Consider the following 12,597-nt stretch of genomic DNA (forward strand, 5'->3'; position numbering starts at 1 on the left):
GCAGGAGAGGAAAAGGGGAGAAGAGCCCCCTGGGGCATGGAAATTGCCTCTCAGGATAGGGGTGGGAGATGGAAATGATGTTTTTTCTACTCAGGTTGTTAGACAGGGTGAAGCTGATGGTGCCTCACTTGAGTTCACACGCTGACAAGTGTCAAGTCTCCTCCCCAGAGCTGCTGAGGTTTTAAAACAGGAGCAGCCAAGTGCTTAAAATAGAACATGAGGTAACTGCTGCAAACCCCTGATGAGTCTAATTTTATTGGGCAAATAATAACTGCCAGATACGTGGGCAGAAGGAAGGGGATTCTTTTGTTCATTCTGGATAAAGTTCCAAGAAGGCTGTTTCTTGCTGAGGTGCAGGTGAGGTTTGTACCCCCTGGACCTTCCTCACCTGCCACAAGAACATTTCAGAAACATATCTGGGTGAAATTTGTATTAATATTCTGTGGATTGAACAGTTCCAAGGCAAGGAATGAGATCCCTCTCTGGGTCAGAAAGCTGAGGCAAGTAAACTGAAATAGCCCAACACTGAGGCTGGTTGAATCACCCCCCAACAGCAGCATCACCCCCTCCTGCCACATCTTCCCAAGCCTGGAATTCTGCTGCCCCTCTTTCTGTGGGCAATCCTCCAAAGTAGCAGCACATGTTTAAACTCATCTTCAGACACTACATGACATTAATCAACTTTTCTTGTCAAATGCCCCACCCCACCTGCAAACAGGACTGGGAGCAGTGAACTGGTTGGGAAAGAAGCCAGGAGGGCTTGGGAGGAGCCACCCAGCAGCACCTGCTGGCAAATGCTCCTCCCTGCCAGCCACAGAAGTGGCTTTTCTGTTCCTTGCACAGCTCTGAAGGGACAAGGAGCCAATTAAAGGGCAATTAATTAGTGCTGGTGGATCTAAAATATGCTCCACACTTTTGAGTCTTCAACTCTGCTCAGCCAAGGAGCCACATCCAGCCCTGGCTCAGCAGCTGGTGATCAACTCACCGTGTTGGAGGGGGATGAGGTTCATTTCCAAGGTCCTGGCTCTTCCCTGGAAACACTTTCTGTGAGCAGAACAAGAGAAGGTTGAGGCTGCCACTGGAATTCATCAAAGGCTCTTACTTCTACAAGTCATTCAGTTAATGACTTTTGAAATCAATCACAAAACACCCGTTCACCTTCTGGCTGCTCCCTGGGAATATTCTCTGCGTAGTTTCCTGCTGTAGGAGCAGTTTTGATGCTGCTGAATGGGTACCTCCCAGCAGCTGGGGTAACCAGCAAGCTCTGTGTGAACACACACTGCTCCATCTCCAGCCCTGACTTCATACTGGGTAGCAGGATTGTTCCCCAGAGCTGGAAAGCTGGTTTCCCAGGAGAAGAGGCAGGAGGAGCTTTGCCACCCCCGTCCTTTCCAGGAGCATCGTACTGAGCTGCACTCTCCATGTTGCCAACCATCAGACCTTCTCTTGGAGCTCACTTCCCAGTCATAGAATCATAGAATCATAGAACCATTCAGGTTGGACAAGCCCCTTTGGATCACCGAGTCCAAACATCAGCCCTACTCTACAAAGTTCTCCCCTAACCCATCTCCACCAACACCACATCCAAACCACCCTTCAACACACCCGGGGGTGGTGACTCCACGACCTCCCTGGGCAGCCTGTTCCAGTCTCTGACCACTCTGGCTGTGAAAAAATTGTTCCTAATGTCCAGTCTGAACCTGCCCTGGTGCAGCTTGAAGCCCTTCCCTCTTGTTCTGTCACTAATCACCTGTGAGAAGAGACCAGCACCAGCCTCTCTACAATGTCCTTTCAGGTAGTTGTAGAGACAAATGAGGTCTCCTCTCAGCCTCCTCTTCCTCAAACTAAACATTCCCAGCTCCTTCAAGCCTTCTTCATCAGATTGATTCTCCAGGCCCTTCACCAGCTTCCTTGCCCTGCTCTGTCCTTGCTCCAGCACCTCAAGATCTCTCTGGAATTGAGGTGCCCCAAACTGGACACAGCACTCCAGGTGTGGCCTCACCAGTGCTGAGCACAGGGGGACAATCACCTCTCTGCTGCTGCTGGTCACACCATTTCTAAGACAAACCAGGATGCCACTGGCTTTCTTGGCCACCTGGGCACACACTGGCTCCTGTTCAGCCACTTGTCATTAAGAACCCCCAGGGCCTTTCCTGCCAGACACTTTCCAGCCACACTTCCCCAAGCCTGGAGCGTTGCCTGGGGTTGTTGTGGCCCACGTGCAGGACCAGGCACTTGGCCTTGTTGAAGCCCAGACCATTGACATCAGCCCAAGGATCCAATCTATCCAAGTCTCTCTGTAGAGCCTCCCTGTCCTCATGCAGATCAGCACTCCCGCCCAGCTTGGTGCCATCTGCAAACTCACTGGTACACTCTGTGTCCTTCTCAAGGTCATCCATAAAGATGTTGAACAGAAACAGTCCCAGCACTGAGCCCTGAGGAACAACCACCTGTGACCAGCCCCAGCTGGACTGGACTCCATTGACCACCACTCTTTGGCCTGACTATCCAGCCAGTGCTTGGTCCAACAGATCATCTGCTCATCCAGGCCATCAGCAGCCAGGTTTTTTATGAGGGTTCTATGAGGAACCATTCATTTACCAAGGAGATGAATTCCTGGTTGTGACTTCCCACATTCTTTGGCCAACTGCTTCTCCCCCCTCTCCTCCTGAGAGGGCTGAGCAGGTGTTTGGAGCAGCTGGATGTTGTCAGGACATGCTGTGTTCCTCCAGTGTATCCTCCTCTTTGTCCCTCTCACCTGGACAATCATTCCAGAATTCTTTGCCTTCTCCCCACTGGTCTCTTCCTTTCCCTTCAGAGCTTTTCTCTTCCTCCAGGTAATCACAGAAGACCAGCTGGAATCCACCTCTGCCCATGAGCACCCCTGAAATACAGTGAAATGGGATTTTTTAAATTGATGTGGAAGTGTCAGCTTTGCCTCTCCTGATAATTGTTGGGTTTTACTTATTGTAACACAAGCATTTAAGGATCGAGTTCTTAGCCCTGGAAAAGGCACCCTCCCTTTCCTGGGAGACACAGCTCCTCAAGGCTCTGCCCCCAGCCCTGAGTCCCCTCCCTCCCTCTCTCTGCCTTTTGCTGACCCCGGGGACAGAAGCTGGAGTGGCCAAGGCCCAGAAGCAGCACCTCAGCATCCCCATCACAGCTGAGATGGTTGCCTCCTGTAGACAGAGATTTGCTAAGATGAAAGGACATGGTATGGCAGAAAAGAACAAGAAAAAGGAGAATTTTTATCTACCTGTGTGCAGGTATGGACTTTGGGGCAAAGAAGAGTCGTGGTCCTCTTGGAAACAGCTCAGTGAGCCCATCAGCTGGTGACCTGCAGTGGATATGACCCCAAAGGCTTGGAGAGCTGGAGAGATCAAAGATCTGCTGGTGCCAGGAGGATCCTCCTGCTGAGTGCAAGACACTGGGACACGTGGTGGTGGCAGGAGCTACAGGGAGCTGGAGGACCAGCAGGTCAGTCCTGAGCAGCCTGTGGGGCTGGTGAGCCACCTTGAAGGACCATCCTGAGGAGACTGGTGTGTTGAACCATCTCAGCTCCCAATGACTGGTAACATTTAGAGAGCTAATAGATACTCTGCTCTTGTGACACCCTGCGTGGAGACTGGGCCCAGTTCTGGAGTTCCCAACACAGGAAGGACATGGAGCTGTTGGAGAGAGTCCAGAGGAGGCCAGAGAGATGATCCAAGGGCTGGAGCAGCTCTGCTCTGGAGCCAGGCTGGGAGAGTTGGGGTGTTCAGCCTGGAGAAGAGAAGGCTCCAGGGAGACCTTAGAGCACCTTCCAGTGCCTGAAGGGGCTCCAGAAAAGCTGGGGAGGGACTTGGGACAAGGGCAGGGAGGGAGAGGACAAGGGGGAAGGGATTGAAACTGGAAGAGGGAGATTGAGGTTGGAGATGAGGAGGAAATTCTTTGTTGTGAGGGTGGTGAGAGCCTGGCCCAGGTTGCCCAGGGAAGCTGTGGCTGCCCCATCCCTGGCAGTGTTGAAGGGCAGGTTGGATGGGGCTTGGAGCAGCCTGGGCTGGTGGGAGGTGTCCCTGCCCGTGCAGGGGGGTGGGACTGGATGATGTTTAAGGTCCCTTCCAACCCAAACCAGTCTGGAATTCCATCATTCCATACAGGTAGGGAATGAGATCTCCCTCTCCCCTGGGGCTCCCTCATTCCTGCACTGTCAGAGGCCACATTTCCCAGCACTAGAGCAGAGGCACCAGCAGAGGGGGCAGGTGGAATATTTTTCAGCTGGACCAGCCAAGCTTTGCCGGCCCTGCCGGACAAGAAGCCAGGCACCCGAGGAGAGAAGGTATCATCTCATCCAGAAACACCCTCCTGTTTGCTCCAGGTGTGATCCACCCTGCGGGGCCAGTGCCTGGTGTATTGACCAGTAAAAGACAGGCATAACTGGACAGGATTTCTGATTATTAACTAAGTAATTAGCTAATTATTAACTAAACTACATCTATGTCTTGTTTGGGTTTTGGTTTGGGGTTTCTTGGTTGGTTTTTTGTTTTGTGGGGTTTTTTTTTTTTGTTCTGCTCTTTGTTGTTGTTGTTGGTTCTTTGTTCCTGGTTTGTTTTCTTCTCATTCGACCAAACCTTCCAGCAGAAAATAGTAGAAATTGCTAAATTCCTGCACTCAGCAGGAAGGTCCTCCTGGCACCAGCAGATCTTTGGTCTCTTCAGCTCTCCAAGCAGCATTTTAGCCTATTTTCTGACATAGGCTTCTTGCCAGGGCACTAGGGTGGGAAAATCCAATTGAAACCATAAAAAATGTTGTAGTAAAAATCTGAAATGTGATCACAAAGAGGCAAGAATTGGTGTGGCTGGTTGAACTGAGTAAAAACGGGGAAAAAAAATGAAGGGCTACAGGTGCTGTGGTGTAAGGAGGGAAGTTTAGGGTACAAACAGAATCACAGAAGCCCAAACAGGTTTGGGTTGGAAGGGACTTAAAGACCATCCAGTCTCAACCCCCTGCATGGGCAGGGACACCTCCCAGCAGCCCAGGTTGCTCCAAGCCCCATCCAACCTGCCCTTCAACACTGCCAGGGATGGGGCAGCCACAGCTTCCCTGGGCAACCTGGGCCAGGCTCTCACCACCTTCACAGCCAAGAATTTCCTCCTCATGTCTAAAATTTCCTGGTAGGATGAGGAAAGCTGGTTGTTCCTCATCATGAGCATGTTGGTTGCATCCATGTGGCTGGTTTGGAAATGAGTGTTCCAGCAGCTTCAGGTACTGCTCACCATTGACATTTTTTTTTTTCCCTCCAACAACCTTGCCCAGGTTTTTAGTGCCCACAAACCACCCTGCTTCAGCCATCGGGCATCTGGGGCAGCAAACACACACTTTTCTTGCTGAGACATGTTCCAGGATCATCCCCACCAAGGAGAACCCCAGGGGTGCCACCAGCACCCAGCTCTGCCTGGGGCTGCCCTGCCTCTACAGCTACACAACTGGCCTCTCTGCAGGGAACAAACCAGGCATCCAACAGGGTTTTACTGTGCTCAGTTTTACCTTGTAGCAAATCTCAGGCTGCATTCAAAGCTGGGGAATCTAATCCTTGCTTTTGATTCATTCCTCTCCTTGCATCTCCCTGCTCCTCTCTTCCCTGTGCTCTTCCCTTCTGCCGCAGTTATTAGATCAACAAAAAGTGGGGTTGACTCCTGAATAATGAGGTTAGAGATGAAATCATGCCGTGCTGGGAAGATGGTCAATTAGCTAATTGAATTCCCTCTAAAATGGCACTGGATCAATATTCCAGCAGAGTCCTGGTGCTGCAGCAGCATGTGCAGCAACCGTGGCCAAGCCAACGTCTCCCTGCCAGGATCTGAAATGCTCATCCTGGGTTGAGATGTGAATCTCTGAGAGAGCCTGACCCACCAGGACATGAGCTGCTCCTGGAGTCTAGTCTGACCAAGGGTCACAGCCTCATCTGTGTGTTTTGGAAAATGTTTTCCATCAGGCTAGGAGGGAAATGGGGAAGTCTGGAGGGAGCTCGGTGGGGAAGATGTTCTGCCTGGCTGGAGACCAAGGACCTGCCCTGGATCTGCACAGCACACTCTGTGGAGGGGTGGGAGGGACACTGTGACCAGTTCTGGGGTCCCCAACACAGGAAGGACATGGAGCTGTGGGAGCAAGCCCAGAGGAGGCCACAAATATTATGGAAGGGCATATCATGAGGGCAGCAACAGCTTTTCGAAGGAGGAACTTTGGATCTTGTAAGGAGCATTGGAGGGCACAGCCAGCCAGGAGCTCCCTCTGCCCTGCTCAGAGGAGACCTAGCAGCCCCCAGCCTGCCACTGGGAGACACTGGGAGACCCTCACTGGGGGTGAGGCAGAAACCAGCCCAGAAGACAACCCCCTCCTTCTCCAGTGTTGTAAAAGCAGGTGGCAGGGACACAGAGGTGCAGGGCAGTGTGATGGCAGGGCCAGCCCACCCGAGCCCCACGTGTGTCCCCAGCACAGCCCTCGTGGTGTGGGCAGTGCCAGCACCATGGCTGAGGCACCTGCAGGTGACCCCTGTGGGTCACTGAGGGGGTCTGGCTCTGAATGGATGACCAAAGGGGTGGGTACCTAGCTGGGAAGCCTGGCACTGCCACTGGGCACTGGCAGCAGCAGCCACCCCATCCTGGAGCTGCCATCCCATGCTGGAGTTGCCATCCCATCCCATCCCAGAGCCACTGTCCTATCCCAGAGTTGCCACCTCATCCCAGAGCTGCCATCCCATCCTGGAGCTGCCACCCCTGCCACCCTACTGTGGAGCTGCTACTCCTTCCTGAAGCTGCCATCCCATCCTGGAACCACCATCCCATCTTGAAGCTAGCATCTCATCCTGGAGCTCCCATCCCATCCTGGAGCCAAAACCACATCCCGTTCCAGAGGAGCCATCTCATCCTGGGGCTGTCAGCCCATCCTAGAGCTGCTGCCCCATCCTGGGGCTGCCACCCTATCCTGGAGCTGCCATCCCATCCTGGAGCCACCACCACAGCCCTTTCCAGAGGTGCCATCTGATCCTGGGGCTGCCAGCCCATCCTAGAGCTGCTGCCCCTTCCTGGAGCTGCCACCCCTTCCTGGAGCTGCCACCTCATCCTGGAGCTGCCATCCCATCCTGAAGCCACCACCACAGCCCTTTCCAGAGCTGCCACCTCATCCTGGGGCTGCCACCTCATCCTGGAGCTGCCATCCCATCCTGGAGCTGCCATCCCGTCCTGAAGCCACCACCACAGCCCTTTCCAGAGGAACCATCTCATCCTGGGGCTGCCAGCCCATCCTAGAGCTGCCAGCCCATCCTGGAGCTGCCATCCCATCCTGGAGCTGCCACCTCATCGTGGAGCTGCCATCCCATCCTGGAGCCACCACCACAGCCCTTTCCAGAGGTGCCACCTCATCCTGGAGCTGCCACCTCATCCTGGAGCTGAGACCCCATCCTGGAGCTGCCATCCCATCCTGGACCCACCATCACATCCCATTCCAGAGGTGCCACCTCATCCTGGGGCTGCCAGCCCATCCTAGAGCTGCTACCCCTTCCTGGAGCTGCCATCCCATCCTGGAGCCACCACCACAGCCCTTTCCAGAGCTGCCACCTCATCCTGGAGCTGCCACCCCATCCTGGACCCACCATCAGAGCCCTTTCCAGAGCTGCCACCTCATCCTGGGGCTGCCACCCCATCCTGGACCCACCACCACAGCCCTTTCCAGAGCTGCCACCTCATCCTGGGGCTGCTACCCCTTCCTGAAGCTGCCACCCCATCCTGGAGCTCCCATCCCATCCTGGAGCCACCACCACATCCCATTCCAGAGGTGCCATCCCATCCTGGAGCTGCCACCCCATCCTGGAGCCACCATCACGTCCCATTCCAGAGGAGCCATCTCATCCTGGAGCTGCTACCCCTTCCTGAAGCTGCCACCCCATCCTGGAGCTGCCACCCCATCCTGGAGCTGCTACCCCTTCCTGGAGCTGCCACCCCATCCTGGAGCTGCCATCCCATCCTGGAGCCACCACCACATCCCATTCCAGAGGTGCCATCCCATCCTGGAGCTGCCACCCCATCCTGGAGCCACCATCACGTCCCATTCCAGAGGAGCCATCTCATCCTGGAGCTGCTACCCCTTCCTGAAGCTGCCACCCCATCCTGGAGCTGCCACCCCATCCTGGAGCTGCTACCCCTTCCTGGAGCTGCCACCTCATCCTGGAGCTGCCATCCCATCCTGGACCTGCCACCCCATCCTGGAGCTGCTACCCCTTCCTGGAGCTGCCACCTCATCCTGAAGCTGCCACCCCATCCTGGAGCTGCCACCCCATCCTGGAGCTGCTACCCCTTCCTGGAGCTGCCACCCCATCCTGGAGCTGCCATCCCATCCTGGAGCCACCACCACATCCCATTCCAGAGGTGCCATCCCATCCTGGAGCTGCCACCCCATCCTGGAGCCACCATCACGTCCCATTCCAGAGGAGCCATCTCATCCTGGAGCTGCTACCCCTTCCTGAAGCTGCCACCCCATCCTGGAGCTGCCACCCCATCCTGGAGCTGCTACCCCTTCCTGGAGCTGCCACCCCATCCTGGAGCTGCCATCCCATCCTGGAGCTCCCATCCCATCTTGGAGCCACCACCACATCCCATTCCAGAGGAGCCATCTCATCCTGGAGCTGCTACCCCTTCCTGAAGCTGCCACCCCATCCTGGAGCTGCCACCTCCTCCTGGAGCTGCTACCTCCTCCTGGAGCTGCCACCCCTTCCCGGCGCTGCTTTCCCAGTCCTAGAGCTGCCACCCCATCCTGGAGCCGTGGTCCCACCCGGCCACCACCGTCCCATCCCGCAGCCCATCCTGTTCCCGGGGATGGTTACCAGGAGCTGGTGTGTTTGGAAGCAAACAGAGCAGGAGCGGGAGCCAAGCGCTGCTGTTTGTGTTCCCTGCGGTTGCTCGGGCAACCCGGGGCCAGCCAGGAGCTGGGGGGGGGGGGGGGGGGGGGGGGCCGGTGGCCGGAGCCGGAGCCCCCGGTGGGACCAGCCCAGCATCCCCCCCCCCCCCCCCCCGGGGAACACAACCAGACGGGACCGTCAGTGCCGAGGGGGTTTTATTGCAGAGCCGGGGGCCAGCGCGGGTCTGCAGGGTCCTTTGGTGGAGCCTTCGGGAAGGCAGCGGGGGGGTGCGGGGCCGGGGGGGCAACACCCGCTTCCCCCCCCTCGCCCCCCCCCCCCGGGATGCAGCCCCGGGAGCGGGTCCCGGGGGGGGCGGGGGGTGTCGGGGCTGCGGTGGGAGCGGTGCGGGGCTGAGGCGGGTCCCCGGGAGGTGTGTGTGTGGGGGGGGGGGACACACACACGAGTGGCAGGGAGGGTGCCCCGAAAGGCAGGGCTGAGGTAGGGAAGCTCCGGGTGCCAGCGAGGCGGGGAGCCCCGAGGAGCGGTGCTGGGGGGTGCGGCGAGGCGGGGGGGGGACAGCGGGGTGGGTGGGTGGGTGGGCGGGGGACACGGGAGGGGGCTGGGGGGTGATGGCACAGGGACACACACGCAGACAGAGCGACTTTTTCCCAACCACGTACAGCGCGGGGCTGCCGACATCCCGCCCGCCTGGGGCTGGTCCCAGCGCAGCCCCCCCAGGGGTCCCACCTGGGGCGGGCAGGTCCCCCCAGCTCCCCAAGGTGCCACCAGCGCCGGCCCCGCGGCCGAGCGCAGGGAGCGGGGCGGTGGGTGCCACCCGCACCCCTCCCTCCCTACTTCTTCACTTTGGCATCGTAGGTGCCCGCGTTCTTGTAGGCACTGACGTAGCCGCTGGTGTCCACGATGTTCTCCCGCCCGCTCTTGCCCTTGCCCTTGCCGCTCTCGTCGAAACGCTCCTTGTGGCTGCCCGTGTACTTGGAGGTGTCCGTCAGCCTCTCCACCGCCCCCACCGTCTTGGCTTTCTGCAGGGAGGTGGGACCAGGGTCAAGGACGTTCCCCCTCCCCTTCGTGCCTTCTCAAGCTCCTCGCACCCGCTGAGGACCCTGCCCCGCACGACCCCGGGCCACGGGGTCCCCCACGAAACGTCCTCCCCTCCCGAGCATCCCTCCTGCTCCCAGGGGAGGGGTCTTCACCCACCGTGACGCCCACGTTGATGGGCTCCTTCCCTGCCACCAGCTGGCAGATGGCCTCGTAGGCCTCCTCTTTGCTCTTGTCCTTAAACCTCTTGGGGGCCAGCTCCTCCAGAGCCTTCTTGAACTCCTCGTAGTTGATCACCCGGGCTGTCTTCCCCCTGCAAGCACAAAGCCCAGGCTGCCAGGAGCACATCCCCAGCTTGTGCCTCCCAGGGGGATGAGCTGCAGCTGGGAGACCCCGGCCTTGTCCTCCCCCAGCCTCGGGCCCCTCTGAAAGATGGGCAGAGCCAGGGTAATCCTGGCTGAGCTCCAGGAGCTCTTCAGCCACGGGCTGTTAAACACCCTGGGGCCAAAAATCTTCACCCCTGCACCGAAGTGCCCTGGGACTTGGGTGCTGGTGGTAGGAGGGGACATGTGCCCATTGCCACTGCTCTGGCCTGCCTGGGATGCCCAGCACCCCCTGTCCCCTGGCAGGCAGTGCCCTTCTCTGGTGACATTTGGAAGGACGTGCACAGGGCATCTCTCCCCTGAGTGCCCCTTCCTTGCCCCGAGGCAGCTCAAACCCTCCTGGCCCCACCCAGTGAACAAAGGGATTGCAGAGGGAGCAGGTTCTCCACCCACCCTTGCCCCCACACCCTAGTGAGGAGCACTGGGTGTCTTTGAAGACCCCAAAGACCCCAGCCCCTTTAACTCCTCAGCTGCCCCTGTGACCTCCAAGGACCAGAGTCCTCCCCAGGTTCAGGTGTGGGCTGGCCAGGCCCAGGGATGGACCATGCCATGTCATGCCAGAAAGCCCTGAGCCCCCTCCTCTGCTCCCAGCAGCACCCTCTTGCTAGATGGGAACCTGGCAGAACCAGCCAGGCCCACCCTGACACCCGGGAGAGGGGGGGACACAGCCTGTGCACCCAAACCTGAGCCTCCCACCTCCCACATTCGGATTAATTTATGACCAGGTCTTGCAAAAACAGCCCCAGGAACTCCCTGAGGGCAGGGAGCACACAGGGCAGCACCTGATGCTCCACAGCAGAGCCACCACCGATGGGTTGGGTGGGCAGCTGGGGGACCACCCTGCCCTGGGCACCACCCTAAGCTGGCACCCCGAGAGGGGATCCCCCTGCTCCAAGAGGCCCCGGATAAGCCGAGATCACTTACTTCACCTTGGAGAAGACAATGTCCACGTCGGTGCTGGTGACGCTCTTGCCGTCGGTGACTTTGCAGTCCTTGCACAGCTTGGCCCAGTTCTTCCCGTTCATCTCCTGCCCCGTGGCCTTCGTGTCCCCGTAGATGGCGAATTTGCGGAAACTCTCTTCCAGGGACGCCATCTCAGCGCTCCCGGCCATGGGGCTGCAGGGCAGGGCGGGCGGAGGGGACTGTCACCACCCGCTGGCGCCGCGACAGCCCCGCGACGGCAGCAGCAGCAGCAGGAGGAGGAGGAAGGGGCTGGTGAGGGCGGAGGAGCCTGGGGCGGGGGGAGGATGAGCCCGAGGCCAAGAGCCCAGACGTGTCCTGAGGGATGAAGGCTCCGACGGAGCTGCCGACTCCAGGGGAGCTGCTCGGGATGTGAGCGCATCAGCCGCCGGTTCCCCCCGGGAGCTCTCCGGGAATGACGCGGTGCACACGCCTTCCTGCCGCCCGCCCTGCCCGCAGCCCCTGCCCGCAGCCCCCGCCCGCAGCCCCTGCCCGCAGCCCCTGCCCGCAGCCCCCGCCCGCAGCCCCTGCCCGCAGCCCCCCGCCTCAGCACCACCCCCTCCTCGCCAGGCCTGCGACAAACCGGGGGGGGGGGGGGGGAGGGGGTGACAAGTGACACGGGTGGGTCTCAGTGCCGTGGCCACCGGCCCATCCCGGCTCCCTGCTCGCCGTCGCCCCGCCAGCTCAGCACCCCCAGCCCCCACCCCCCAGCAGGATGGGACCCCCGCATGGCGGGACCCAGACACGGCTCCAGCCCCCCCGGGGTGGGGGGGGGGCAGCTCGTCCCGCCCGGGGAAAGGGGCCCGGGATGGGGTCCCCCCTCCCCCCTCCCGGGGCGTCGGCGACAACCGGAGCGCAGCCCCGAGAGGCAGCGGGCTCGGGCGCTGCCTGGCGACCGTTGCTAGGGTGGATGGGGATCCTGGCAACCCGTCGCTAAGGAGGAGCGGGTTGCCTGGCAACCGTCGCTAGGGCGGAGCGGCAGGCGGGGCAGCCGCTGGTCCCTGCCTGTCCCCGGCACCCCCGCACCCCCCCCGCACCCCCCTCTGCTCCCAGGGCCCCGCACAGCGGAGCCGGGACCCTCCGGTGGGCTGGGGGGGGGGGGGAGGGGGCGGGGGGGGACCGGGGCAGCCGCCGTCCCTGCTCGCTGTGTCCCGCCCTGTGTCCCCCCGCACGGCAGCCCCGGGCCGGGCAGGGGCAGCAGCCGGGGGGTCCCGCTGCCTCCAGTCCCGAGCGGGGGGTCCTGGCCCGGCCGCGCTCGCCCCCCCGGTGGGTCACTCACCTCCCGGTGCCGCGCTCGCAGCCGGGGGGCGGTCGCTGCCGCCCGTT

The 12,597-nt window shown here is 59.7% G+C and overlaps 1 protein-coding gene and 1 long non-coding RNA gene across 2 annotated transcripts; both read right to left on the reverse strand.

The window, feature by feature from the left end:
- On the reverse strand, positions 1-3,680 carry LOC127389165 (uncharacterized). Its single transcript, XR_007890565.1, has 3 exons — positions 3,257-3,680; positions 2,759-2,884; positions 1-1,044 (listed from the first exon to the last, which is right to left on the reverse strand). It is a non-coding gene; the product is annotated as an uncharacterized LOC127389165 (long non-coding RNA).
- A 5,389-nt stretch (positions 3,681-9,069) lies between these two features.
- On the reverse strand, positions 9,070-11,689 carry TPPP3 (tubulin polymerization promoting protein family member 3). The gene is made up of 3 exons (XM_051629414.1): positions 11,236-11,689; positions 10,088-10,241; positions 9,070-9,912 (listed from the first exon to the last, which is right to left on the reverse strand). The coding sequence occupies exons 1-3, from the start codon at positions 11,421-11,423 to the stop codon at positions 9,724-9,726; spliced, it is 531 nt and encodes a 176-aa protein (XP_051485374.1). The 5' UTR covers positions 11,424-11,689; the 3' UTR covers positions 9,070-9,723.
- Positions 11,690-12,597: the final 908 nt, after the last annotated feature.

Source organism: Apus apus, chromosome 11 (assembly GCF_020740795.1).
Source record: "Apus apus isolate bApuApu2 chromosome 11, bApuApu2.pri.cur, whole genome shotgun sequence".
Lineage (NCBI taxonomy): Eukaryota > Metazoa > Chordata > Aves > Apodiformes > Apodidae > Apus > Apus apus.

Bases quoted from the DNA above. Each gene is read 5' to 3' on its own strand.
- TPPP3 (XM_051629414.1), bottom strand. From the start codon at position 11,423: ATGGCCGGGAGCGCTGAGATGGCGTCCCTGGAAGAGAGTTTCCGCAAA. The intron at 10,242-11,235 runs GTAAGTGATCTC...TTGTGCTTGCAG, and splicing joins ATTGTCTTCTCCAAGGTGAA to GGGGAAGACAGCCCGGGTGA. The intron at 9,913-10,087 runs GTGGGTGAAGAC...ACCTCCCTGCAG, and splicing joins CCATCAACGTGGGCGTCACG to AAAGCCAAGACGGTGGGGGC.